This window comes from Pinus tabuliformis, chromosome 8, assembly GCF_031772625.1.
Source record: "Pinus tabuliformis cultivar Carrire ecotype Pingquan chromosome 8, CPIR1, whole genome shotgun sequence".
NCBI classification, from domain to species: domain Eukaryota; kingdom Viridiplantae; phylum Streptophyta; class Pinopsida; order Pinales; family Pinaceae; genus Pinus; species Pinus tabuliformis.
In genome coordinates, this window is record NC_142294.1 from 1,209,453,204 (window position 1) to 1,209,480,363 (window position 27,160).

Genomic DNA, 27,160 nt, shown 5'->3' on the forward strand with positions numbered 1-27,160 from the left:
TCATGTATTATGTTTTGATTAGCTTCTCATATGTTATAATGGTTAATTAATCAATAAGTGAATTATTTAATAAGAGGTAAAAATTGGTTGATGATGATCCAATCATTGTTATACTGATTCACCACTCCCCCTCCCCTCCTCCTTAGTATAACCAAGTTTCCAACAATCGGTATCATAGCTTGGTTCCTTTAGGTACAGCTTAACCACTGGAAGGTAGATATGATTGAATCATGGATCATCAAAGTGTTCTTGTGTTGAGTGCCGCAAACTTTCAAGAATGGAGAGAGAAGGGAAAATATGAATTAATTTCTCATGGATCTAAAGTATGATTGGTAGTTACTAATGGTTATTGTGAATATCCCCATTCAAAACAGGTTTAGCAATGGAATGCCCAGGCTAAATGCACAATTTACAACAAACTTCACAATCTGGATCTTGAGAAGGAAATAGATGTCAAATCTACAAAAGATATATGGGACAATTTTCATGTCCTACACAAGGGAGATACTGGTGGCAATAGTGGAGAAATAGAGAAGAAAAAGAAGAAGAAAATGGTCTCTCAGAAGGATATTTTTAAGTCGGATGAGATCTATTCTCCTAGTCTAAAAATAGTTGATTGTCAAAAGGAGAAGACAGATGAATAGGAAGCTAAGCTTGACTCAACCTTGATTGAAATAGAAATTCTCTCAATGAAAAATAGATATCAGAAGAAACTTCTTCAAATACTTGAAGAAATACAACATGATTTTAAAGAAGAAATTATTAACTTGAAAATCCAGTTAGAGGAGGCAAGGAGAGTTGAAGAGGTAATGAGAAACCAGTAGAAGGAAAGAAAGGAAGAATGTGAAAGATTAGAAGCTAAGGTATTTTCAACAAGAAATGAGGTAGAAAAGAGAAAATCTAGCTCAAAGGCATGTAGAGGAGATAATAAAGTAGCATCCAAAAGGCCTATAGTAGAAGATGGCAGCAGCATGGTTAACAAGGAAGTAAGGGAGAATCAATAATTAAGTAAGCCAAAGATAGTGTTTTCAACAAGAATTTCATCTACTTCTAGAGATGAATTTAGAAACTATGCAAGGCTCCAAAGGAGGAATATTAACTCCTATGCTCCCCTAATGAATAGTGTTGAATGTTACTTATGCAATAATTTTGGACATATTGCAGCTGATTGTAGGAGCAGTCAAATCAAGGTTCATCGGCAAAAGATGCATTTGAAAAGGAAGTTCTCTCAAGCAAGTAATCAAGGAAGATCGCTCCCCTCACGAAGATCATCAACCATCAAGCACACAAGTTATTTCTATCGCTATTGTTATTCATGAAATATTTTTGGCCATAAGGCAATTGATTGCAAATCTTATGCAAAGAAGAGTAGGAGTACATTGTATGCAAGGTAAAGTCATATGTGGATAATAGTACAAGAGGACAAGTCTTTTCCTCCCTTTATTGGTCACACAAGATGTTAGAGATGTCAAAATCTTGGCCATATGGCCAAAGATTGCAAGTTTCCTAGATCTTTAAAGCAATTCAGACAAATGGAGGAGGTCATTTAAAGCAAATTAAACAAGAAGCAAGAAGGAGATGCATAAATCAGAAGGAAGCCCACCAAATTTGGGAAATATAAGAAGAGCAACAAATGAATTCAATGAAAAATTGAAGTCAGTATGGTTGCAAGGGGGTGTTGGCAATATTATCATTGATGGAAAAGGAGTAGCACAAGGAACAACAGGCAAAGGAGCAACAAGGTATGAAGGAGCAGCTACAAGGAACAACGAAGGAGCAGCAAAGGCAAAGGAGCAATAGCAAGGAACAATGAAGGAACGACAACAGGTAAAGGAGAAACAACAAAGCAACGTATACACTAATGAACAAGATCGATGATGCAAAGGCGCAGAGGAGGAGTTGTGATACATTGAAATGTTTTGATAATGTTGCAAAGATCGATATATTGAAGGATTTATTGTGATGTGAAATTGTTGATTGAGCTGAATTGTTGTGACGCAAAGGCAAGACTCTAAGGCAAAGGCAAAGATGTTGCAAAGATGGTTGTGATGCAATAATGATAAATATCGTTATTTGATGTTAGCATTAGTTTGATGCATTTAATCATTACATGTGGTTGAAATTAATCTTGGATGGATTAATTATTTTTTCTCTAATATTCAAGATATGAAGAGTTTGGAAATGAATGAGTGGAAGGCAAAGAGTCAAGCCTGTTCACTTCATATTTCTATGTCGGATACAAACAAACAGCAAAATATCTTTATAAAAGATGTGATTTTAGAAGGCATAAAAGAGGTTAGAGAATGGTAGAATGTGAGGGAGCTGATTGAGCTATTATGCATTAGTTACCTGGCACTTGTGAAGTTGATGTGAAGCATATTTTAAGGGAAGAAGATGCAGAAATGAAGATGGAGATATGCAAAATTTATGACTAGGTAAACCAGCACATTGTTATTTCTTGTTTGCATCAGGGGATGGTAGTCTCCTTTCAAGCAGTGGCTTGATAAACATTAGGTTGGAACCTATTGAGGTAGGAGCCTCATATGGGTTGTAGCCTACATAAAACATATGTGAGTTGGAGCTTCCTTACAGTTGCAGTGCGCAGAAAATTGAGGTAATGGCCTCCTGTAGGTTGGAGCCTATAGAAAATCATATTTAATAAGGAGTAGGAGCTTGCCTTTGCATCACAACAATAATAAAATCATGGTTTTCTCCCTTTATGGAATTCCACTTATATTTGGTGTCAATATGTGTTGTTACTATGTGTTCATGTGATGTTTTGGTTTACTTATTACTTGATGTTCACATATTCAATCTGCTGGTCATTATTTGTTAAGTTGTTCATGTAATATTCCAGTTAATGAGTTTAAAGAAAAGAATTCTAATGTTCATGAATATACTAAACTGATTCACCCCCACCCCCCCCCCCCTCAAGTTAGTCAAGTTTTCATCAATTGGTATCAGAGTCGGTTCCTTCTATATAAGCCTAACATGTTGAAGGTAGATCTGGTTGAGTCATGGACTATCAAAGTGTACCTATGTTGAGTGCAACAAACTTTCATGAATGGAGAGATAAGGTAAAATCTGAACTGATATCTTACAGACCTAGTGTATGGAAACTAGTATGTGATGGTTACTGCAAATGTTCTCCCTCTTTGCAAGAACAACAATGGAATGCTAAAGCAACATGTGTCATGTATAACAATCTTCATAATGAGGATATTGATACAATCATAGATTTAACTTCTGCAAAAGAAATTTTGGATAGATTGCAGCGCATGCATGGAGAGGCTAGCAGCAGCACTGCAGAGAAAGAAAAGAGAAAGAGGAAGGAGGAAAAACCTTGTCAAAAGAAAAGTGTTCAGTTAAATGAAACCTCTACATGTGTGAATGTGCCTCACTCTCATGAAGAAAAATCAAATGAAAATCAAGCTAAGCTTGATTATCATTCACTAGTATAGAAAGATTGAAGAATTAAAACAAAGATTTGATAAAGAACCAAACACCTATTCATAGATCACAAAGATCAACATGCAGCGCAACAACAATAAGTATTAAACTCAACCATCATTTATATGCAGTCCCTTGATGAATCCAACATGAAAAATCACGTGAATTGCATATATATATATATATATGGATTCATGAAAAATCGCATGAATTGCATATATATATATATGAATTATATTAAACTCAACCATCATTCATGTACGGTCACTTTATGAATCCAACATCAACAATCACGTGAATTGAATATATATATATATATATATATATATATATAAGTTATTAATAGTGCCAACGATGTGTCCATATATTTATACAGAGAGATAGTCCCCAGGGGAGATAAACCTATTTCACTAGGTTGGCAGTCGCAAGATTTTGTCAAACATGACAATGACTTCAAACAAATAAAAAATATTAGTTTTTGAAAGCTAAAATATTTTATGCGTTCCAAAGTTGTGGTAGTCCTAGACAGAAAAATAGAACAAGTTAGGGAAAAAACTAATGATCCCTAATTCCAAGTGTTACAAGTATTTGAAAGATCTTTGCAGTACATGAAACAGTTCAGTTGATACAAAAATCTAAATTATGTGAATAAAAAATGGATAGGGTGAGAACGAGCTCTTTGTGATTGGCCTAAAGGGAACGCTAAATGTGCTCTATGTGATTGGTCTAAAGGGAATGTAGAATGTGCTCTGTGTGATTGGCGTCTGTGAACCGTAGAATGTGCTCATGATGAACCAACATAGCAACATTCGGCTAATAATGCCAGTAAGATGATGACCTAAAGGAACCTCAACAACGAAGAACATAAATATAAATTGATGAAGGGAGAGTGAGGAATTCAGAGCAGTTACAAGGTGCGTACTAGTGGTATGCCAAACATAGATAGGGATCGATGGTGTGACAAAAGCGTCACATGAACAGCACTGGTCCAACCTTCCATCACTATAGTCTAGACCTGACAATGTTACAATGCTATGCCAGAACCTGAAGCAAACCTATGGTATGGCAATATGTGTTACAAGTCAGACCTGTGGAATGTTACGAGTGCAGATCTACGAAACGTTACAAGTCTACAGAACATTACAAGTTTGTGGAATGCAACAAGTGTGCGGACTATGTGGAAAGTTATAGAGTCTACCTTACATAAAGTCTTTGCCAAGGTAAGGATGACAAAGTAGTGTCATAGGAATCAAATCAGAGGATGCCAAACCTGAGATATGTGTTAAATAGCTTGAAGACTTGCACATGCCAAAGATATATCTACAAGTGTGGATCTGGAGTGTTACAAATCATCATATGGTGAACCCGATGGGAACTTCAACGAATTCACAGTGTATAGAGCTAAGTATGCAGATCTAGAGCATTCCAACATCAAAAGACAGAGTCAGAGTCTAAGGATGCCAAAGGAGCAAACGAATACCTTCATGAGACTGAAGCCTTGTATGTCGTATGGTTTGAGCCTAGTCAAACCATTTGATTGGAATTTGAGAGGTTTTGATCAATGCTACTCCCCCGAACGAGCTTGATGTGAAGTCGTTCTGATCAAAAGTTGAAGTTGTGCATCAGGAGCCACACCTCCTCAACATGGATATTGCTTTAAATATGAGTTATGGTTTACGTAGGTCAGAAGAAAGTAGAATAGGCTAGAAGTTGATGGTGATGCCTAGGTGAATGGATTGACAGGTGAATGCCTATGTAAATGGATCGAAAGATGATTGCCTAGGTCAAAAGAAACGTAGAATGTTGGTGGTGATGCATGAGTTCATAAGTTCCTTAGTAGGGGTTAGAACCGATGTATTGTGATTGCTAAAGTAGTTCTTAGGGAACCCACAAATTTAGTCTCTGATGAAGCGACCAGTGCTCTAGATGCAAAGAGCGAGAATTATGTAAAGCAAGCAATTGAAATATTACACATAAGCTATCCACAATATGCACATAAGACAGGAGTTGAGACAAAACGAGACAGGGACAAAACTGAAACAAAATCTTTTAATGGTATATCAAAAAGAAATAATGATGATAACTGTGAATGGTTGTTTGGCGTTGGTCCTAATTGCTCTCTTTCTTGTCACCTGTATGATTAGTAATTTTGTCTATGCACTCTGAACCATGAATTTGTTCCTTGATAGTGATGTGGTTTGTTGTAGAGTTGGTGATGATCATGAACGTGATGCCATTTTTTGCCTTAGCCACATATATGTTCTCAGGTCTACTGGGATCATGATTAAATGGTTCCTAAGGTGCCTAATATGTTGCCATGAATGTCCTCTAGTCACATCAAATTTTCCTTGGAGCAACAATACTCTTTTGCAAATTACTAATATTCAATGTCCTATCATGCTTGTCTTTCATACAAGCCTTGTTTATGGAACCTGAAACAAATATTTTATCACCAGCCAGTCCTTTTACGTATATGGAGCTAGATACATCAATCGGATGATCATATATTACCCTTTTTGGGCAAACGCGGGATTTTGCAGTCTTCTTCATCACCAACAGTAGTAAGAGGGACCTCTCCTTGTTGATTTTAATTATAAACTTATCCCCTTGCCATTGATTTCAAAGGGGGAGGTAAGGAGAAATAAGGAAAAATTATTCTCAGGACAAAAGGGGGGAGGACCAAATCAAAGTTTCCATCAATGCCAAAGGGGGAGATTGATGGCAGAATTGGCATTAATGTCAAAAGTTTTAGTTGGGGTTTAGGTCAAGAAAGACATTTGACAAACTTGTTGGAAGAAATGGCTTTGGATAATGTTGTGCTTTGCTTTCTAATCAATGTATTTTACTGCTTGACAAGGTGGTTGGTTCTTTCATTCCCCAAGTCATATAAAGCTGCTTGCATGAGCTTTCATGGTCATAGATTAAAGATTGTGATTATTTATGAAAACATAAAAACTGAGTCTTCTGTTGGATAGCCCGAGACATGAGCATTTGGATAGAAGTATAGGCAAAATATTCATGGGAAGAAGTGTAGTGCTTAACAGTACCATTGATGGCATAAATAGATTTATATCATTATAATTCAACATTGTACTTTGTTTTCTAACTTCTTTCATAGTAATTGCTTGAAGCAAGATATCTACAACTAACAAATGATCAACAAAAATGTCTTCAAAATTTCTTCATGGGATAACATATGATCCCCAGCTGGAGAGAGAAATGGAGAAATAAATTGGTTGTTGAACAGAGGTATGGCCTTGCCACGAGCTAGTAAGTTTAATCCTTCAATTCTAGGATCTGTGATGAATAGACTTGTGAATGCATAACAGAGATAGCTTGAAGCAAGTATTACTGATCTGGGAGAAGAATTTTGAGTTTTCTCTAATTTAGGGAACAGACACAAATTAAAGATTAGAAATTTGTGTTTGCAGCCTAGATTGCAAGTGGGCAAGCCCAGATTACCAGTGGGTAATTAATGTTTGTGTCTTGTATCATGGTTAATGAAAAATTGGCTTATGCAATCATTGTTGTTGGCTTATATTACTCCAGTTTTTTTAATATTTCGAAGTCCATTTGTCTTGACTTGATCTTTAAATATTTGGAAGAACATGAAACGAATAGGTGGAATACAAAGAGACATTTTTTCAATTTCAAATCCCTATGTTGGAATACAAAGGGCCAATGAGTTATATAAAGATAGATATTGTAATGTAGAGTGGTTAGTTGATGGAATTGTTGTGAGACCTAATTTGACATTTTACATGGCAAGAGAGAGAAATAGAAAGTGGAAGAGGAGCATAAGTGAGACAGAGGAGATAAACAGTGGTAAAGGAGGCAGATACAGAGTACAAAAGTTGGTATTCATAATTAAAGACCAAGTAAGCCAACATATTAAAATTTTGATGTATCAAGGGATTAGTGTCTCCTTTTAGGTAGTAGCCTAAAAAAGAACAAGTTGGACCCTGTAAGAAGTGGGAGTAGGTGCTTCTAGCAAGTTGTGGATTGCAGAAGAAAAGTGAGCTTGAAGCCTCCTATAGGTATAGGCCTACAAAAATTCATGTAAAAAGTGAATGGGTGCTCGCATATCTTGCAAGTTGGTGCTTGCATACTGGTTGGTGTCAGTACATTGTAAAAGAACATTTAAGAAGAATAAGAAGACAAAGCGTTTAGTGGTTTTTTTCCTGGAAAGGTTTCCACCTAAAATCCTCAGTGTTCATATATTATGATAGTGTTGTTAATGTGGTTTGAATTTGTCTTTTCATGTATTGTGTTTTGATCTGCTGCTCATATGTTCTATTAGTTAATTAATGAAAAAGTTAATTATATAATAAGTAAAAATTGGTTAATATTGATCCAAATAACATTACAATGATTCATCCGCCCTCCCAAGTATAACCAAGTTTCTAACAAAGACACATGGCAACATTATTTCCCTAACATAAATCCCCCTCAATTCCCCTATTATCACATCATAGACCCTCCCTACTAACAATGGTTTCCATGGACTATTCTATTATTAATCGTTAAAGTGCATTCACATTACATATATCCTGTATATAAATCTAGAAAATATATGAAACTAGGTGCTTATTTTCTTAGACCACATGGCTATAAACCCAGGAAAAAATAAAGGCCATGTGGCATATACACACATCTATATAATTAAATCTGCATAATTCCAAAGGAAAAAAATTTGGGTATTACAAGACATTACACCAATCGTCTCCGGGGTGATGAGAATTTTTGTTCTCTGTAAGTCAACACACATTTGGAGATAGGTAACAGATTTGTCCAGAATAAGATTAGTTGGCCACACTAATGAGCCAGAAACTTGCCCTTAGCATTGTACAGAAAGGTTTCCTTCCCCATCTTAATCTATAATGGGAGCAAACAAAATTTTGAGGGCATTTCATAATCATTATAAGGGGGACCAAAAATAAAGGATCTCCACTTCTCATAGAAAAGACTTAAACAACACAACAACAAAAAATTCAAATAGTAGCACGCTCTATACAATGAGAAACCAGCTAAAATAATGGCATAATCTATACACACAATCACAACAATACACACTTTACAGTCCTATTTAAGCAACGGACATTTACATTTGTACTGTCCATGGATTAGCATGGAGCAAAGCCCTCACATGCCCTGAAACTTCATTATTTTGACACCATGAACAAAAACACAAAATATGACACTCTAATTACATAATAAACAGTCAAAGGCCACAGCAAATCTTTTAATTATCCCAAATTTATACTTGTAGATCACATCTATTATCAATATCAGTGACACAATTCTCCTAAGGGTGGAACAATATCCACATGCAGATATATTTCTGGCGGAACTATTTGTAGGGGGTGACTAGATTGGGTGAGTGGCTACATCTAGTAGTTACCCTGCTGATAATGTTGCATTTAATGCACACACGTAATAAGATTACATTGTTATATAGCTGCATAACCATTCTTGTAAAAACAAATAGGAAAAAATGCAAGACTATACTACAGAAGACAGAATAGTTAGAAAAATGCTTAGAAATGGGAGACTTATTTTCACCTTGTAACTTGAACAAATCAAAACTTGCAACAAGCTTCAATTATTTATAGTCACTCAATCACTGCTTGACACTTGCAATGAAATATGAAAGAAATAAGAGTTTATGAGAATAAACACCTACACAACCTTAATGTTCACCCTAAATGAACAATTTTGAAAGAATACATTATCAAGGAAGAAGTCTATCACAGTTCACCACAAAATCAAAAGACCCTCTTTGCAAAGTCAACAACGATTGCTGTTAGCAATGTGTGTTCGTAATGTTCGAGTTCAACTCTTTGGAATAATTTGAATTTAATTATGTTTCCACGTTTTTGTATAGATATTTTATTACCATGGGCATTCACACAATGAAGTACATATCCCATAGTAATTTGGGGTACCTGTAAACATTGTTATTTGCAATTAACCAAAGAACCAGGATTTACTGAGCATGAACACCTAAAAGGGCTATGATACTACAAGAGAGGAAATATAAGGGGGTCTAGGGAAATTATTATATGCCTTTATCATTACTTTAACCTTCATTCTTTTATGATGTTAAGCCTAACGCCTGGTCTATATTGAAGATAAGAGAAATGAATGTAACCAACTTTTACATCTAGGGAATCACCTCCTACATTCTAGCAACTTGCTCCTCCATTCTTGGAACTAGGGCACATTAGAGAAAGAGACTGTTTTGGAAAGCATAGAAAATAGGAAAATAGAGCAGAAGCTGGGAAAAGAGTGTCACCATACTATGGAACTAAAAAATCCTTCAAGGAAAACCATTAGAATCTTGTGAGGAGGAAAATGGCAGGAAACCGTACAGAAGATGAGAATTAAATAATGTGCAGCAATATAGGCCGAAATTATTAGAGAGATATCCCTTCAATCCTTGAAGAAGGCTGATCATAAAATACCCACAAACCAAGAAAAAATTCTGTTGAAGTTCAATTTGGAGTGAACAACAATTTGAACTGTTATAAGCCCAATCTGAAGGGCACCAAATGGGAGAACTTCTAAGGGAATGTTAAGCAGAGAAAGAAGAATCCTCCTCTTGAATCCTCTCTTTGTGTTGTGTGAGATAAGGTATTATAAGCACCAGAGTTGTTCTGATTAAAGAAATTGGCCGTGGGTTGCTTGGTTGATTTTTCATGCTTTTTGGGATTGGAAAAAGAACTCGATAGAATCTTGAATTTTCCTTCATGCTGTTGATTTCATAACCCAATTATGTGGTGTTGTCAACAAAGGACTACTTACAGTTGAGTTGAAAATTGCTCTATCCCAATTAGTTACTTGGTATTCATCTTTCGAAAAGATATCTCTTGGTTTTGTGCTGGTTTTGTTCTGGAGATTCTTATTATATTTTTATTATAGATATGCATTATTTATAAGGCATTGGCAATAAATGTAGTTGATGACATATTGTATACTAGCAGAGATACTGTTTTGAACAAGTTCATGGCAGACCCATTTAAATGAGCTGCATATGCTCTTATTTGCTTAAACATAATTGTTTTTATGATAATCAATTTCCAATCAAAGAATTTTTTTTACCTACAACAACTATAGATACTGTGTAAATTACATGATAAGTGGGAATGTTACAACTTGTTGGCATTATGAGACAAGTGTTGTCCTTGATGGCAAAATGACAGATTATAGTGCAGCAGGTCAGTAGCAAAGAATTGATGATCAGACTACAAAGAATGAAGAAAGAAGAGTATATACGCAGGTTCACTATATACCAAGTAGGGTATACACACAGGTTCACTATATACCAAGTAGGGTATACACACAGGTTCACTATATACCAAGTCGCAGTAGGGTATACACGTAGGTTCACTATATACCAAGTCGCGTATACATAGGTTCGCTATATACCAAGTAGAGTATACACGCAGTTTCATGCACGAAAAGCGCGTACATGTCAGAAAGCTTACTTTTGGTCCGTGGTAGTTAGTCCTCGGTATTTGAACCTATGGTTTTGGACCATGGTATCTCGACAAGTGTGTTGATCCCAAGTATTGGGCTCTTGGTATTGATTTATTATGGTTTTGGACCGTGGTATTGAACAAAGCCTAAGACTATAAAAGGAGAAGAAGATCATTAGGCAAGGGATCGGAAAAGTCTTGAATATCTGATGAAGGATGAGATCCAGTATGCAGGTTATGGGTTGATGATGCATTGCTTGATCTGAGCTAAGGAGGGATCTCACCGGTTGATGGAGAACAAGATCTAAGGAGAGATCGGGATCAAATGGTTTGAAATGAACTATCTTTATGATGCTTATTCTAGATCTGCATACTGACGCATGTAATATACTATAAATGTTATGAGTATGACTGATGTCTGGTACAGCTACAAAGTTATAAGAAAATATTTTTAGATCTGTACGCGGGTTGTCTTTGGCAAAAGCGCGTATGTACGCATGTTTGATTCATGGTAGTAGCGTATACATTATGAAATATAATATTTGAAGTTGCAGATGGGTCTGATTGTTATGGCAAAGTTTTGTAGTATGTTTTGGTGACTGTGTTATTGACAGGGTTTCAGTGTTTTAGTGATTCAGAGATTGATGATGTTAGTAGTGATTGTTTTGAGCTTCAATGATAGTTATGGGTCCAGTATGAAAATTGGATGAAACGTGGCCTTTCAGATTATAGTGTTGTGCTTCAGGGGTATCCAGTCTGGAAATGTATGAAATGTGGTACCCGGAGGAGAGAAGATTGTAGGCCGGCGCCTACGTACTAGTATCTTAGCTAGTACAAGAGCAAAGGGGGTTGTAGCTCCCTTCCAGGAGAGTCTGGAGAACGAGAGAAGGTTGTAGCCTTCTGCAGGTTGTAGCCTGCGTGCTGGTAAAGGACTGCACCAGTACATTGTAAAAGAAGTTTCTTAATAAAGGAAGATAGAAACGAATTGCAGCAGGTGGTTTTCACCCACATTAGGTTTCCACTTTATATCATGGTGTTCATGTGTGTTGCTTATGTGTGTTGATCTATCTGTTTTACTGCTACTGTTGACTATTAATATGTCTAATAATGTTCTGACGCACCCATTGAAGATCACATAACTGAATCATGAGTTTAATGGTTATACGCTAGTTGCAATAGACATAGTCGCGTATATACGCGGGTATACTTAACTGAAGTAGCGTATATGAATATGAGTATGAAAATGAAAAAGTTTTATTGATTAGATAATAGTGATTCACCCCCCCCCTCTCAGTATTATTTCCAACAATTGGTATCAGAGCAGGTCCTTTGGTAGAAGCTTGATCGCTTGAAGGAGATCCGTGGAACTATGGGAAAGAAGCTTAAGAAGAAAGCACCTAAGAAGAAGAAGACATCTCAGAAGAACTATGACAGTGGGAGAATTGATTGGGGATTAGGTATAAGAAGCTCTTCAGATTCAGAATCATTTTAGAACGAAGATGAACTATTAGGTATGAATTTGCTATCCTCTGATGTCCCGACTATCTATTGATTTGGAAAAGATGAAAGTGATAGCGAAACAACTGAATTTGCTCTTATGGGTGAACAAGAAAGATACCAAATAGAGGCAGAATTTAAAAGGCTTTCAGATAAAATCAGAGCTCAACAAGATCTATTGAGCAAAAGGGAATGTGACTTCAAAGAAGAAGCTACCAAACTAAAGGCCCAACTAGAGGAAGGAAACAAGGTAAGGAAGTTATTCAAGGACAAATATCAAAAGTTGCAGGATGAAGCAACATCACTAAGAGATGAAGTCAATGAAAGAAGCACAACCATCAAGAAACTTAGAGATAGATCCAGTTACTATGAAAGTCTTGAAGCCACGAACCGCTCGCTAAAGGAAGATCTTGAAGAATCAAAGAAGCAGAATAAAGATCTACTCCAAGCTATTGAAAAATAGGTAAATGAAGTTATCAGCTTAAAATCTCAGCTGGAATGTGCCTTCAGAATTCGTCAAATGCAGTAGGATCTGAATGAAGAACAAGAAAAGGAGATTCTCAAACTAAGGTATCAGTTGGAAGAAGGAAGGAAAGCTGAAGAAGACATGAAGAAGCAATGTCTAGAAAAGGAGGAACAACTTCAAGTTGAGGTAAATATCTTGAAAGGTAAATTAGAAGAAAAGGATAAACTGTTGAGATTTCAAGATAGTACTAAAGCCTTGGATGATATTCTTAGTAGTCAAAGGTCTCCTGCTATCAAGACTAGTCTTGGTTTTCATGAATCTGTTGAAGGTGAATCTAGTTCACAAGGTGAGGCAAGGAACTCTAAAGAGAAATCTAAAATGATCAACAAGGAGATAAGAGAGATGAGAGGTCAACCCCATCAACAATCAAGGAAAGAGATTCTTCAAAGAAAATCTTTTACTCCTAACTATGGAAGTAATAGTCAGCCATTTACTCAGATGAATAATATTGAATGTTATGAATGTCATAATCTTGGACATGTTGCAGCTAGATGTAGAAGAAGGATGGTTCAATATCATCACACAGAAAGATCATCACATTCCAGGTACTTTAATGGATATTGTTTTTCTTGTAATATGTTTGGTCACAAAGCTGTTGATTGCTATAGGAGGAATATGAAACATGTAAGATGTTATGCATGTAACAAGCTTGGACATATAGCAAAGGAATGCAAGAACAAAGGACGGACATCACACCAAAAGGAGAAAACATCATCACACTTGAAGATATGGAAGAAGAAGGACGTACAGTCAGGAAGATGTGGCACAGCACAATGTACTCAGACACAGCACAGCACAGACATAACAGAATCAGAGGGAGCTGAAAATGTAAAACTTCAGTATCCTGAATCTCATACGCAAGTTCCATAAAGGGAAGTTGCGTATATACGCGAGTTAGACACTGCAAAGTCGCGTATATGTCAGTCTGAGGAAAAGTAGTGGGGACATGCTCAGAAAAAGGATTTGATATGATTCAGTCCATTATTTGCTCTATTGGTTAATAGTTACAGTCTGCTGAGGATGTGTGGAAATGTTTTGATACTTGTAAGATATCTAGAAGTGTTTTGATCCTAACTAGATGATGATGATGTCTTGATGCTTATTGCTGATATATGCATGATTAGATCTAACAGATGGCACAGGTTGAGGGGGAGCATATGCCTTTAATAATGCATTGTTGGCATTATGGTTAATAGTCCTTGGTGATGATGCTTATATATGGCTAAATGATATATCTTGGTTATGAGTTGTTCAAATGATTCTTGGATTTTTAGATCAGATATGTGGTTGATTCTCTAATGGTGCTTACATGGTGATATTCATAAAGATAAGGAGAAGTACATAGCTTGAATTCACATCTTCTTTACTTGATGATGAGTCACTCATATGCTGTTGTCATCATATGCATAAGGATCATATTATTCTTGGCACATATATGGATGAGGATTGTTGGCTGGATACATGGATGATTATTCAAAATTGCATTATTGGAGACATGATGATGATGAGTTCTTACCTATATGATGATAGGTTGTACATATGTTGATTGATGCAGATATTCCCAATTGATGATACTTGGTTCATGCAGATCTGGATGGCTATGGTGTTTCTCACATATGATAAAATGTGAATGAGTCTGTATATGCAGAATTATGTTCAAAGGGATGAATTGATTATACCCTGTCATAGGACATTTACAGGTTGCTGATCTGAAATTGGATGTACGCGAGTTTAATAAGGAGTATCCGCGTATATACGCAAGTTTCTGTGGATACAGTCGCGTATATGTTGGTTTGAATAAAATCAGTGGGCCAAACTCAGAATGAGAAGATTCTGATATAGGTCTGACAAAGACCATTTGGCATAGGTTCAGGGGGAGCAGATAATCTTCCAATGATGCATTGTTGGCATTATCTTAGAAGCTTTTGGTTCTAGTTCACAGTTGTTGTTGGTTTCAGGTGAAACAAAGGCAGAGGGAGAACAGAAGGATCTCTTGGTTGTTGATCTGAATGGTGATTGACAGATGCTGGCGATATCAGTTATTGGTGACTTTCATAAAGTCTTGCTCTAGATATTTCGGTCATATATCTCTTTTGTGATATCTCTTTCATGGTGTCAAGGTCATGTAACGGCCTATATTGGTTTCCCCACTATGCCTGGGATGAAGATGTAATGTTCTTGCTTTATCATGTGTAAACTTTTGATGTATCCCCACTTGGTTGGGTGGATGAGTCAATTCTAGTATATCCCCACGTGGTTGGGAAATGGATGTATGTATTGAGTCTTTTGGTGATAGGAAGGTCTCTTATGATGTATAAGTCATGGTTCTTCTTGAAGAACATCTTTTTGCAGATCTTGCCTTCAGTCAGGAAGAGCATGAACAACACACTTCAGCAATACAGAGACTTGGCATGTACTCAGGGGGAGCATGGACAGATTGGTACACTTTGGCATATACAAAGGGGGAGCACATTTGGAGATTTCAGCAGGTGCTCAGGGGGAGTATGGATAGCATAATGTTTATCAAGGAAAGAGAATATCTTGGTCCACCCTTTGCCCTTGATGTCAAAGGGGGAGAGTGATTTGGTGTTGTTGCCATCAAGTCCAAAGGGGGAGATTGTTGGCATTATGATACATGTGTTGTACTTGATGGCAACCCTCTCATAGAAGAACATCTCACTTACATCAATCTACAGATGTGACTAAATGCATGGGATGCAGGACAGCTCAAAGGAATAAGAAGATCAAGTTCTAAGTATGACAAGTTAGCTTTGCCATCAAGTCCAAAGGGGGAGATTGTTGGCATTATGAGACAAGTGTTGTCCTTGATGGAAAAATGACAGATTATAGTGCAGCAGGTCAGTAGCAAAAAATTGATGATCAGACAACAAAGAATGAAGAAAGAAGAGTATATACGCAGGTTCACTATATACCAAGTAGGGTATACACACAGGTTCACTATATACCAAGTCGCACTAGGGTATACACGCAGGTTCACTATATACCAAGTCGCGTATACGTAGGTTCGCTATATACCAAGTAGGGTATACACGCAGTTTCATGCACGGAAAAGCGCGTACATGTCAGAAAGCTTACTTTTGGTCCGTGGTAGTTAGTCCTCGGTATTTGAACCTATGGTTTTGGACCATGGTATCTCAACAAGTGTGTTGATCCCAAGTATTGGGCTCTTGGTATTGATTTATTATGGTTTTGGACCGTGGTATTGAGCAAGGCCTAAGACTATAAAAGGAGAAGAAGATCATTAGGCAAGGGATCGGAAAAGTCTTGAATATCTTATGAAGGATGAGATCCAGTATGCAGGTTATGGGTTGATGATGCATTGCTTGATCTGAGCTAAGGAGGGATCTCACCGGTTGATGGAGAACAAGATCTAAGGAGAGATCGGGATCTAATGGTTTGAAATGAACTATCTTTATGATGCTTATTCTAGATCTGCATACTGACGCATGTAATATACTATAAATGTTATGAGTATGACTGATGTCTGGTACAGCTACAAAGTTATAAGAAAATATTTTTAGATCTGTACGCGGGTTGTCTTTGGCAAAGCGCGTATGTACGCAGGTTTGATTCATCGTAGTAATGTATACATTATGAAATATAATATTTGAAGCTGCAGATGGGTCTGATTGTTATGGCAGAGTTCTGTAGTCTGTTCTGGTAACTGTGTTATTGACAGGGTTTCAGTGTTTTAGTGATTCAGAGATTGATGATGTTAGTAGTGATTGTTTTGAGCTTCAATGATAGTTATGGGTCCAGTATGAAAATTGGATGAAACGTGGCCTTTCAGATTATAGTGTTGTGCTTCAGGAGTATCCAGTCTGAAAATGTATGAAACATGGTACCCGGAGGAGAGAAGATTGTAGGCCAGTGCCTACGCACTAGTATCTTAGCTAGTACAAGAGCAAAGGGGGTTGTAGCTCCCTTCCAAGAGAGTTTGGAGAACGAGAGAAGGTTGTAGCCTTTTGCAGGTTGTAGCCTGCGTGCTGGTAAAGGACTGCACCAGTACATTGTAAAAGAAGTTTCTTAATAAAGGAAGATAGAAACGAATTGCAGCAGGTGGTTTTCACCCACATTGGGTTTCCACCTTATATCATGGTGTTCATGTGTGTTGCTTATGTGTGTTGATCTATATGTTTTACTGCTACTGTTGACTATTAATATGTCTAATAATGTTCTGATGCACCCATTGAAGATCACATAACTGAATCATGAGTTTAATGGTTATACGCTAGTTGCAATAGACATAGACGCATATATACGCGGGTATACTTAACTGAAGTAGCGTATATGAATATGAGTATGAAAATGAAAAAGTTTCATTGATTAGATAACACTGATTCACCCCCCCACTCTCAGTATTATTTCCAACACAACTTATACTAGAAAATCTCGTCATCAAGGTTCTTTCTATGTGATGCTTGTGCATAACATTTGGTGCTCTGGATGTACGTTCATATTGAAATGCAGTGTTGCCTCTTGGTTTTTCTTGCACATAATGGAATGCTGGAAATAACTTTGATTATTAGCCTTTATCTATGTCACATACTAGATAATGATCTGACTTTAGAGTCTGTTGGCGTCTCTTTTCTCGGTAAAACTGCAGAAGCTTTATAACCCCATAAATTATAATATTGAAAGACAAAAAATGAACAAGTAATTAGTTGGGATTCAGGACAAGAGAAAAATGCAGATTAAATGCCAAATATGAAAAGGACAAAAAAATAAAAACTCTCTTTATTTCCTCTGTCCACCACATACACTATCAAATGAAATGAAATCTACCAATTCATGTGTGCAAATTGATACTGACATCACTTTTATCATACAAAGGGAGTGTGTGATGGATAGTGTGAGATAGTTTATCTCATTTGCAGGTGGACCTCAACAAAAAGTTAGTAGTGACCTAGAATTTATGAAGCTATAAAGTTTATAACCTGTATCTGAAGTAGGGGCTTTTCACTTCCATTATACTGTTCAGAGAACTGTTACCTGTATCTGTCAGATTTTCTCTTATCTGCTATTTTCTGTCGCACCAACGCATGCTGGGCTATGGCATTGACTACATTCAAGCATCAAAGCTATTTTTTGATGAGAAGATTCAACAGGCATAGGTTTTCCATAATTAAAAGTCATTAAGCAAACAACCCGTCCATGAAAGCATGCTGATTTCAATTCCTCAAGTCACTGTATTTTATCATAATATACTTGAAATGTGTGGTTCACTCCTTGGGATATGAAAAAACCTAACCAAGCATTCGAATTTATTCTCAGGATTTGTCCATCCTTAATTTCTTCCTTTTCTGTTTCATATTGCTCGAAAAGAAAGAAGAAAGAAGATTGAAGTTAAAAAACTCAGGTTTAGACACCCACATGATGCTGCACAAAAAAATTGTAAACATTAACTACCCTCTCAGGAGCTGACAATCCAGCCACTTGTCAAATATTACATGGTGATTTTATAGTTTTTGATCTATTTCATTAATGAGCGTACAGAATACAACTTCCCAAAATCTGATCACAAATTCTATTGCCTCTTTGGTTATTGATATCTGTTTGCATTCAGATTTACATATGTTCTCTATTGCCTCTTTGATTATTGATATCTGTTTGCATTCAGATTTGTATATGGAGAACAATATGCCAGTGAGAAGAAATCAAAGGCTGTTATGGTCCATGGTTCCTCTAAAACAACTTTTGAGCGAAAATTTCTATAAGATTTAACCATTCTACTAATTGGCATACTGGTGTCAGCCCTAGATAGCAAGCATTAAGCCAACAGAGAGTATGTATGAGACTGTTGCCTAAGATCAACAGTATTTTGGACCACTTTATTGCAAGGTTGATTTGAAGGCAATTTGACGGGTTTTAGATTTTTCTAGTAAATAAAAAAAGACATCTTTTTCTTACATTGAGCTTTCTCCTATCTAAAGAAAAAATAAAACAATTCACAAATGCAACAGAAAAAGCAAAAGCACTCACCCTCGGAAATATATCAAACAAGCAACGCTCTTTTAATTGAGAGAAGCTACACCTAGCTGGAGATTGTTAAAGGATTCGGCACTTGAAGCTTCAGTGTTACCAAAAATTAGTATAACGATCCATTTTTCTTTTCCATATTTCTACCCTAGTTCTTGCAAGCTACTAACATAGCAGGTGCATTTGAGCATAAAGTTTTTAAAGGCTGTGTGATGTGACCAACAAATGCATGGCTATATTAAATAGTGCCTAAGCAAAACTAATTGGTATAAACTCATAAAACAATAATGGCTGATCAGAAAACAAACAATTCATGCCACTGTAAAGACTATATTAGATATAAGAATTTAAAGCGTCCCCACACGCCCATGGGATTTTGGCATTTACTTCTACAAAATAGAAGTAAATGGGGGCTGGCCAATCCATGATACTCGCAACATTACTGGCGAACAAACAGGGATCATCACGCTAGATCTTAACAGACAGATGATCCCTTGGTTAATGTACTTAATCTCTTTCAATCACCAAGAGAAAGGAAATACAATTTAACTCTGACCAAACCAGAAACGATAGTGTCTTGTCATTTACAGGAGGGCAGGTTTGCCACTGTAAATTTCAAATAAATCACTAGCATGAGGACTGGAATGGACATATTCTTCGAGGAACCTCCGCTCACTTAACTTAAGCGCGGAAATGAGAGTAGGAGGACGCTTGGAAGGTTGCATTGCACTAACAGCACTCCACACCTTGTGGCGAGGCTTGATCCTACACTCCAAACTGTAAGTAGACACGAAATAAGGATATGATAAAACAAACTTTGCAGGAAGCCCTACAGTATGCATGAAAAACTCCATGTTCTTCTGCACCTTGACCATGGAAACATTTAGTATAAGTGGGTATCTCCTAACGAACTCCTTGATCTCATCTTCCAGGAGGCCAAAACTTGCCAAATGCTTCATTTTCTTTTCCAAAAGTTGAGGCATATTACTACTCACTAGAATCTGAGGTGCCCATTTGAAAACCCTGGAAACATCAGCCTCTGATCCGAACAGACTGTGAAGATACCGGACGTTAGGACACAGAGTTTTCTCTAGACTGTTGCTTAACAATCTGGGCGCCCGACATAAGACATTTTCACAGTCTTGGGCAGTGAGACCCCACTTTTTCATCCACTCAATCCTGCATTTCACCAGATCAGCATTGCAAGTGAGAATGTATGGGTTGCTGGTAATGAGCTTCCTTACCCGGTATTCTGCGAGTCCTGAATCTCTCAAGAACCGAATGGCTTGTTGGGCTCTAGAAGTGGATCTAATTCCAACAAGGGTTGGCCTTCTCTTGAGGATTCTTGAAAGCTCAGACTGGTGCAGCCCGCATTCGTTGAGTAAGAAATCCGAAATGGGGCATGTGTTCTCTGCTACTGGGTAACTTGTGGGTCTCTCATTACCAGCAATGCATGTAGAGAGCCATAATGATTTCAACAAAACAATCCGTGGAAATGGTGGGAATAATGTTGCAGCCAGGTGATGAAGAGGAGATCCGAAGGATGGAACAAAGTAATTGGAAAACATGGCTATTCGATAAGACATGAGATTAGGTATCTTGTGCAAAATAGTTGATCAGGACGAGGTATTAAGTAAATTGATAGTGAGCCGGTACGGTTAGTCCATTACTGTATAGGAAAATAGATCTATTTTACAGTGGGATGGACAGTTAATGGCAAACTGAAATCTCATAAAAGGAGTCGAAAGTGAAAATCGTTAGCAGTTTTAGTACTTAACTTTCGTTATAAATGAGCAGAATTACGAAAGAGTTGACAATTAATTGATTTTTGCAGCAACTTAGAAGTGTAAATGAATTGATATATATGGTTGAAAAAATAACACATGGACAACTTTTTCATAATTTAGTTATAAAGAAAGAAAGTTAGTAACGTAGTCATTAAAAGTGTTGCATTATTGATATTTAAATAGTTTTAATTTACGAACTAATAAATATAAACACTTAGGGAAGACCTAGCGCGCGTGCTCCTGCTGTAGCCGCTTCCTGCAACTGTTTGAAGATCCTAGCGCGCGCGACCGCCTGCATCCTTCTTCGGATCGATCCTCAGCTGCTCAGATGGCCCCTCCGGAGGCTCCACCGGAGGAGGCAGCTCAACAACAAGCATTTTCTGCGCTGATAAACTCCTTACCGCCCCAACGTGCTCGCCCTTCGATTTCCAAGTTTGTCAAAAAAATCGAGGGGTTACAGGAAGTCACTCTCCCTCCTACTTTGCCCAAAATGGCTGCTCTTGCTCTGGCGGAAAAGGGACTGATAGGGCAATTTACAGGTCTCTGGCCCTCACCAAAAACTGTTCAGAGGTGGGTGGAAAGGAATTGGACAGATAAAATTCAAGGGAAAATTTCTATCAGATTTTGCGGGAAGGGATACTTCACTTTTCATTTTGAGACAAAGGAAGACAAGGATTTGATATTTCGCAATGGCCCTTACTTCATGGATTCCAGAGGTTTGTACTTAAACAAATGGACGCCGGACTTCGACCCGGAGCTAGATATCCCTAATGCGGTTCCTGTTTGGGTTCGTCTCCCTCACCTCCCATTGCATTGCTGGGGAGATGAGTCAGTGCGTGCCATTGGAAATGCGGTCGGAAAATACATTGATCGGAGCGAGCCAAGAGATAATATGCAGGCATGTGCCCGTATATGTGTCGAGGTTGATCTGGGTAAAGGTCTTCCAGAAGCCATCAAGCTCAAAGTTGACGACTGGTCGCACATTCAGCAACTCGACTATGAGCAGATCCCTTTCAAGTGTAAGGTATGTCACGAGTACGGTCATTTTGCTAACCGTTGCACTAAGCTTTCTAATGTTGATAATAATACGCAAGAAGAGCAATGGGAAGTGGTCAAAAAGAAAAAAACAGCCCCTGGCCACAAACTGCCCAATGAAGCTGGACCTTCCAATCATCTCCCTCCCACCTCTCATAACCCCTCCCCCCCGCCCTCGTCCCCTCTTCCTTCTTCCCCTCATCCACCTCAATCTTCTGACCTCCAGTTGAAACCTCTTCCTTCTTCTCCCTCCTCCAACCCCTTCCACGTCCTTTCCCTCCCCGAAGATGATCCTGCTCCTTTGAATCATTCTGAGCCCCCCTCTTCCCCCCATTCCATGATCATTCCCTCCCACCTATCATCAGATCCTCTCCCTCCTAGAATCACTCGTAGCAACTCCAAGGATCAGGGGTCCTCTCTAGATGGTCAAAAGAAGCCGGGAAGAAAGACTTCCAAACAGCACAGGGATGAGAACGCACAAAAAGATATAGCTCTAGGACTCCAGAATCCTATAGAATCTTACATACAGGGAACAAAAGATCAAGAAACAGCAAGCAAAGATAAGGGAGGGAGAGCACCTCCTCGAATCACAGTTTTGAAATGATTAAAATTCTTTCATGGAACAGCAGGGGACTCGGGCACCCCTCCAAAACCAACGCCCTAAAGGATCTTATAAATCAAGAGCAACCATCCATTATCTTATTACAGGAAACAAAACAGAGAGAGTCAGAAATCAACAAGATCATTGACTGTCATAAGCGTTATAAAGGATGTACATGTGAAGCCAGAGGGGCCTCTGGCGGGATTACTACCATTTGGAGCCAGGAAGAGTGGAACAGTGAAGCTGAACTAATAGAACAACATTGGATAAAGACAGTGTTGAGGAACAACATGAGCAAACAACAGATTGTGATTTTTAATGTTTACGCCCCTAATCATTACAGGGACAAAGAAGTTTGCTGGGATTCTCTCAGCAAGAACATAATGGAAGAAGACAACAGCAACATCATCTTAGGAGGCGATTTCAATTTAATTTTACATGCCAATGAAAAGCGTGGGGGAAGCTTTACGCCAGACCCATTCAGAAATCAGCTGGAAAACATAATGCAAAACGGTGATCTGATCGACATCATTCCAAAAAACCGAAAATACACTTGGAGTAATCGCAGATTGGGTAGCAGCAATATAATGGAGAGACTGGATCGGTTTCTGGTTAATATCTCCTTTCTTTCCTCTTACTCAGTTGTCAACGCCTCCATTTTGCCCTTTGCGGTCTCAGATCACTACCCAATTACTTTAACCATGGATATGCATTGCCCTCTTGGGCCTCTTCCATTCAAATATAATCATATATGGAGCGATTACCAAGCAGCCAAAAATATTATCCAGCAAACCTGGGGTCAACATGTTGAAGGATCTCCAGGCTTTATATGGGAGAACAAATTAAAAAATGTGAAAAAAGCGCTCAAAAATTGGGCCAAAACGCAGTATAATGAACCAGAGGAAAAAAAACGAGAGCTGAAATCCAAAATTGAAGACCTTCAATGTGTAATAGAAAATCAAGAGTACCATCAGAATGAAAAGACTCAAGAAGAAAATCTATACAATCAATTATGCAGCATCAAAAGAGAGGAGGAAGAAAAATGGCGTATAAAATCTAGGCAAACCTGGTTGAAAAGCGGAGATAAGAATACCTCCTTCTTTCACAAGCAAGCCACTGCTCGGCAAATCAAAAACAACATAACAGTCATCATAGACAATGCAGGGACCCAACACACTGACCAAACAGATATCAAAGGGGCTGCCTCAGACCATTTCAAGGAGCTCTTAACTGAAACAGGGGAGGAAGAACTCTTTGATGACCTCCTGCAGCACTTGCCAACCAAAGTCACAGCAGATTTAAATAAAAATTTGACAGAAGAGATAAAAGAGGAAGAAATTAAGGAAGCAATTTGGAGCCTTCAGCCTAACAAGGCACCTGGACCGGACGGTTTCCCAATATGTTTTTATAGAGAATATTGGGATTTGATAAAAAAGGATCTCATTAAATACTTCAAATGGATTCAGAGGAAAGGAAAAATAGGAGGTTATACAAACTCTACTCACCTGGCCCTCATTCCAAAGGAGAACCGCCCTTCCAACTTCTCCCGCTTCAGGCCAATATCATTATGCAACTCTTCCTACAAAATCTTCACAAAAATCCTTGCCTCACGTCTCAAACCTCTCTTACCGATGTTAATTTCTGAAAACCAAGGAGGCTTTATGGCTAACAGACAAATCTCAGACTCTATTCTCTTGGTCCAGGAAGCCATTCATTCTAGCCATTCAAGGAATGAAAAGGGCTTTATTTTGAAATTAGACTTGGCCAATGCCTTTGACAGGGTAAGGCACTCTTTCCTTTTTGCGGTTCTCCAGAAAATGGGCTTCTCTCCCTTCTTTCTTGACATCATAAGAGCCTGTATCTCTGGCCCTTGGATTGCTCCCCTTATCAACGGTAGACCTGGACCCTCCTTTCGATCCTCAAGAGGATTAAGACAAGGCTGCCCCTTATCTCCTTACCTCTTTATCTTAATGGCAGAATCATTCAGTTGTGCGCTTGACCATAAGAGGCAGGCAGGCCTCATCACTGGCATTAAATTTGAAGATGGCATAAAAAATATCAACCATTCCCAATTCGCTGACGATACTTTGCTGTTGGGTGGGGCGACCACAATCATAGCTCGAAGATTCAAATCCTTGCTAGATAAATTCATGAGATACTCAGGGGGCCAGATTAACCATCTCAAAAGCTGTATTTACATATGGAATGCTTCAGCTCAAACGATTCAAAGTATTGCTAACATTTTTGGTGTCCCTTGTAAGTTAAATTGGGACTATTTCAGTTACCTGGGAATGTCGGTGAGTATAGGGAATGCAAGGGCAAATGTCTGGGAACTAACTTTAGACAAAATGAAAAAAAAAGTTCAGAAGTGGGGAACTTCTTGGCTCACTCCAGCTGAGCGGCTGGTGCTTCTCAAATCGGGCCTTTCCTCTCTTCTCCCTTATCAATTTTCCCTGGCACAAGCTCCAGCTTCCTTTCTTTGCAAAATGGACAGTGTTCTCAGATTCTTTCTCTGGCAGGGAGGGAAGAATGAGAAGAAAAAATTCAACCTGGTGGGATGGAAACAAGTCACCCAAAACCAAGAGAAAGGAGGCCTTGGCATTAGATCTCCAACTCTCATGAATTTAGCCTTTGGTGGAAAGTTGATATGGAGACTCATGGAAAACCAAACAGCCTGGTGGAAAAAAGTCTTGGAGGCAAAATACCTCAATCAACCAAGGCAGCATCTGCTTACGGCTGAGATTCCCAACAGAAACTGCACAAAGATTTGGAAGCTTTGTAAAAAAGCCATCACATTCATGGCGCAAAACGTTTCCAAGGTGCCTAAAGGAGGTATGAAAGTCAACATCGGCACTGATAAAATCATGGGAAACCCACCAATCAACAGCCTCCCAGGTATGGATTCAATAATTCTCTTTCTCCAAAGTAAAGGTATATGTAATTTAGACCAAATCTCTCAATGGGATGCAATAACCCATGCTTGGATGCGATGGAAATTTCCTCCCATCCCTCATCGCCTCAAAGGCAGCTTTGACAATTTTTGCAAACATCTGCACAGCATTGCTCCCACCTTTAAAAATGACAAGGATGAATTTAGATGGGACCCTACAGGAACCAGTTACTCAATTAAAGCAGGCTATGATTACTTAAACAACAAGGAACACCCAGCGCCAGCATGGATACACTGGAAGACTTTAAAGAAAGCAGAAGCAATTCCTAAGGTTAAATTCTTCATGTGGACTCTCTTGAAAGAAAAAACTCTCACTGCAGAGAACCTCAAAAAAAGAGGTATTGTTGGACCCTCCAGATGCCCTAATTGCAAAGAAGCAGAGGAGTCTATACAGCATCTTTTTATCTCATGTCCTTTCGCAGTCTCATGCTGGAACAACATCAATCCTTCCGCGCCTCCCATCTGGAATCCTCAACATTCCATTGGCGAAGCTCTAAATAATTGGAAAAGAAATTACCCCTGGCAATCCATGAAACATAATCCAGCTAAGAGAGTGTGGGACGCCCTCCCATTTGCTCTTTTATGGAGGATCTGGATTGCTCGGAACAGCATGATATTTAGAGACAAAGAGACTTCGATCAGGCACCTTTATATCAAGGCAAAAAGTCTGGCGATCGAAACTATTGCTTCTAAGATTACCAAAAAAATTGACATCACTAGTCTATGGGCTGAGGAAAGAGACTTTATAAGAAATCTACTTGACAAGATCAGTATCCCACCAACAGTGAAAGTCTGCAGCAATCTGGGCAAAACAAACAGTCACAGTTGGAAAATTCGCTTAAAGCAGGACGACTTCAGCAATTGGCTTCGCACAAGTAACTCCCACTCCTTATTTTTTTACGGAGCTTCTAAATCAAACCCGGGAGCTGCGGGAGCAGGGGGCATTATCTACAACCCTTCTGGTGAACCCTTAGTCTCCTTTGAATGGGGATTGGGAATCCTCTCAAATAACAGGGCTGAAGCTCTGGCCCTCTATCAAGGCATTCTTCAGTTACAGGCCCAGGGAATCAAAAAAGCCCTCATCTTTGGCGACTCTGCCATCATAATTAATTTAATGAACAGCAGGCGGCAAGCTTCCAACATTTTCTTGCAGCAAACCATCAGTCGATGCAAAGTCTTGATATCTCATGATCAGGAGTTCCATTTCTATCACATCCTTCGTTCCATTAATCGAGAAGCTGACAAAAGGGCCAGTCAAGCTTGCTCTCGGCCTAAAGGAAGCATTCTCTACAACAATGAGGACCTACACCATTTCATCCCTTGATTTCCATGATTGTTTTAAGTTGTTTATATCAAATGATCCACGTTTCTGCAAAAAAGTACCCTGATCAAATCCACAGTAAACCCGATGCATACTGTCGCAAGCCGCCGAAAATCCCTCCGTATCTCATTGCAGATTTTGTTGTTCTTCTGAACCTAAGCTATTCCTGTGAAATCCGTGATCACCCATGCCTCTTTCACGTGATCCGGTACTTCATAGGTCTCTGCCCGCCGATTATTTATTCCAGGAAGCCTCCCCTTCACCTGCAAGCCCCCATCTTCATGTTCGTTGATCTCTTTGCTCTCTTTTCAGTGGTTAACAGTCGGCTTACGATCTCTTTTAATGGTTACGCCTCTTTTCTCAGGCTCCCTAATGCCCGATCCCTCCTCTCCGCTTTGATAAGGCTCGCCTCTTCGCCTCACTGCATCTCTGTTTTGCCCATTAATGCTTCCTTTCGCCCTGTTTTAGCCCCTGAATTAAAGTCTGATATTTCCTTCAGATCTGTTCCCGAGTCA

At 38.5% G+C, this 27,160-nt stretch overlaps 2 protein-coding genes across 2 annotated transcripts; one reads left to right on the forward strand and one right to left on the reverse strand.

Moving 5' to 3' along the window:
• Positions 1-19,535: 19,535 nt before the first annotated feature.
• LOC149239715 (transcription termination factor MTERF15, mitochondrial-like) lies at positions 19,536-20,519 on the reverse strand. Its single transcript, XM_089369946.1, has one exon. It carries the CDS (start codon positions 20,517-20,519, stop codon positions 19,536-19,538), a length of 984 nt encoding a protein of 327 aa, XP_089226072.1.
• Positions 20,520-21,066: 547 nt separating this feature from the next.
• LOC149239716 (uncharacterized) lies at positions 21,067-26,648 on the forward strand. Its single transcript, XM_089369947.1, has 3 exons — positions 21,067-21,308; positions 21,453-21,762; positions 22,482-26,648. The coding sequence occupies exons 1-3, from the start codon at positions 21,067-21,069 to the stop codon at positions 26,646-26,648; spliced, it is 4,719 nt and encodes a 1,572-aa protein (XP_089226073.1).
• Positions 26,649-27,160: the final 512 nt, after the last annotated feature.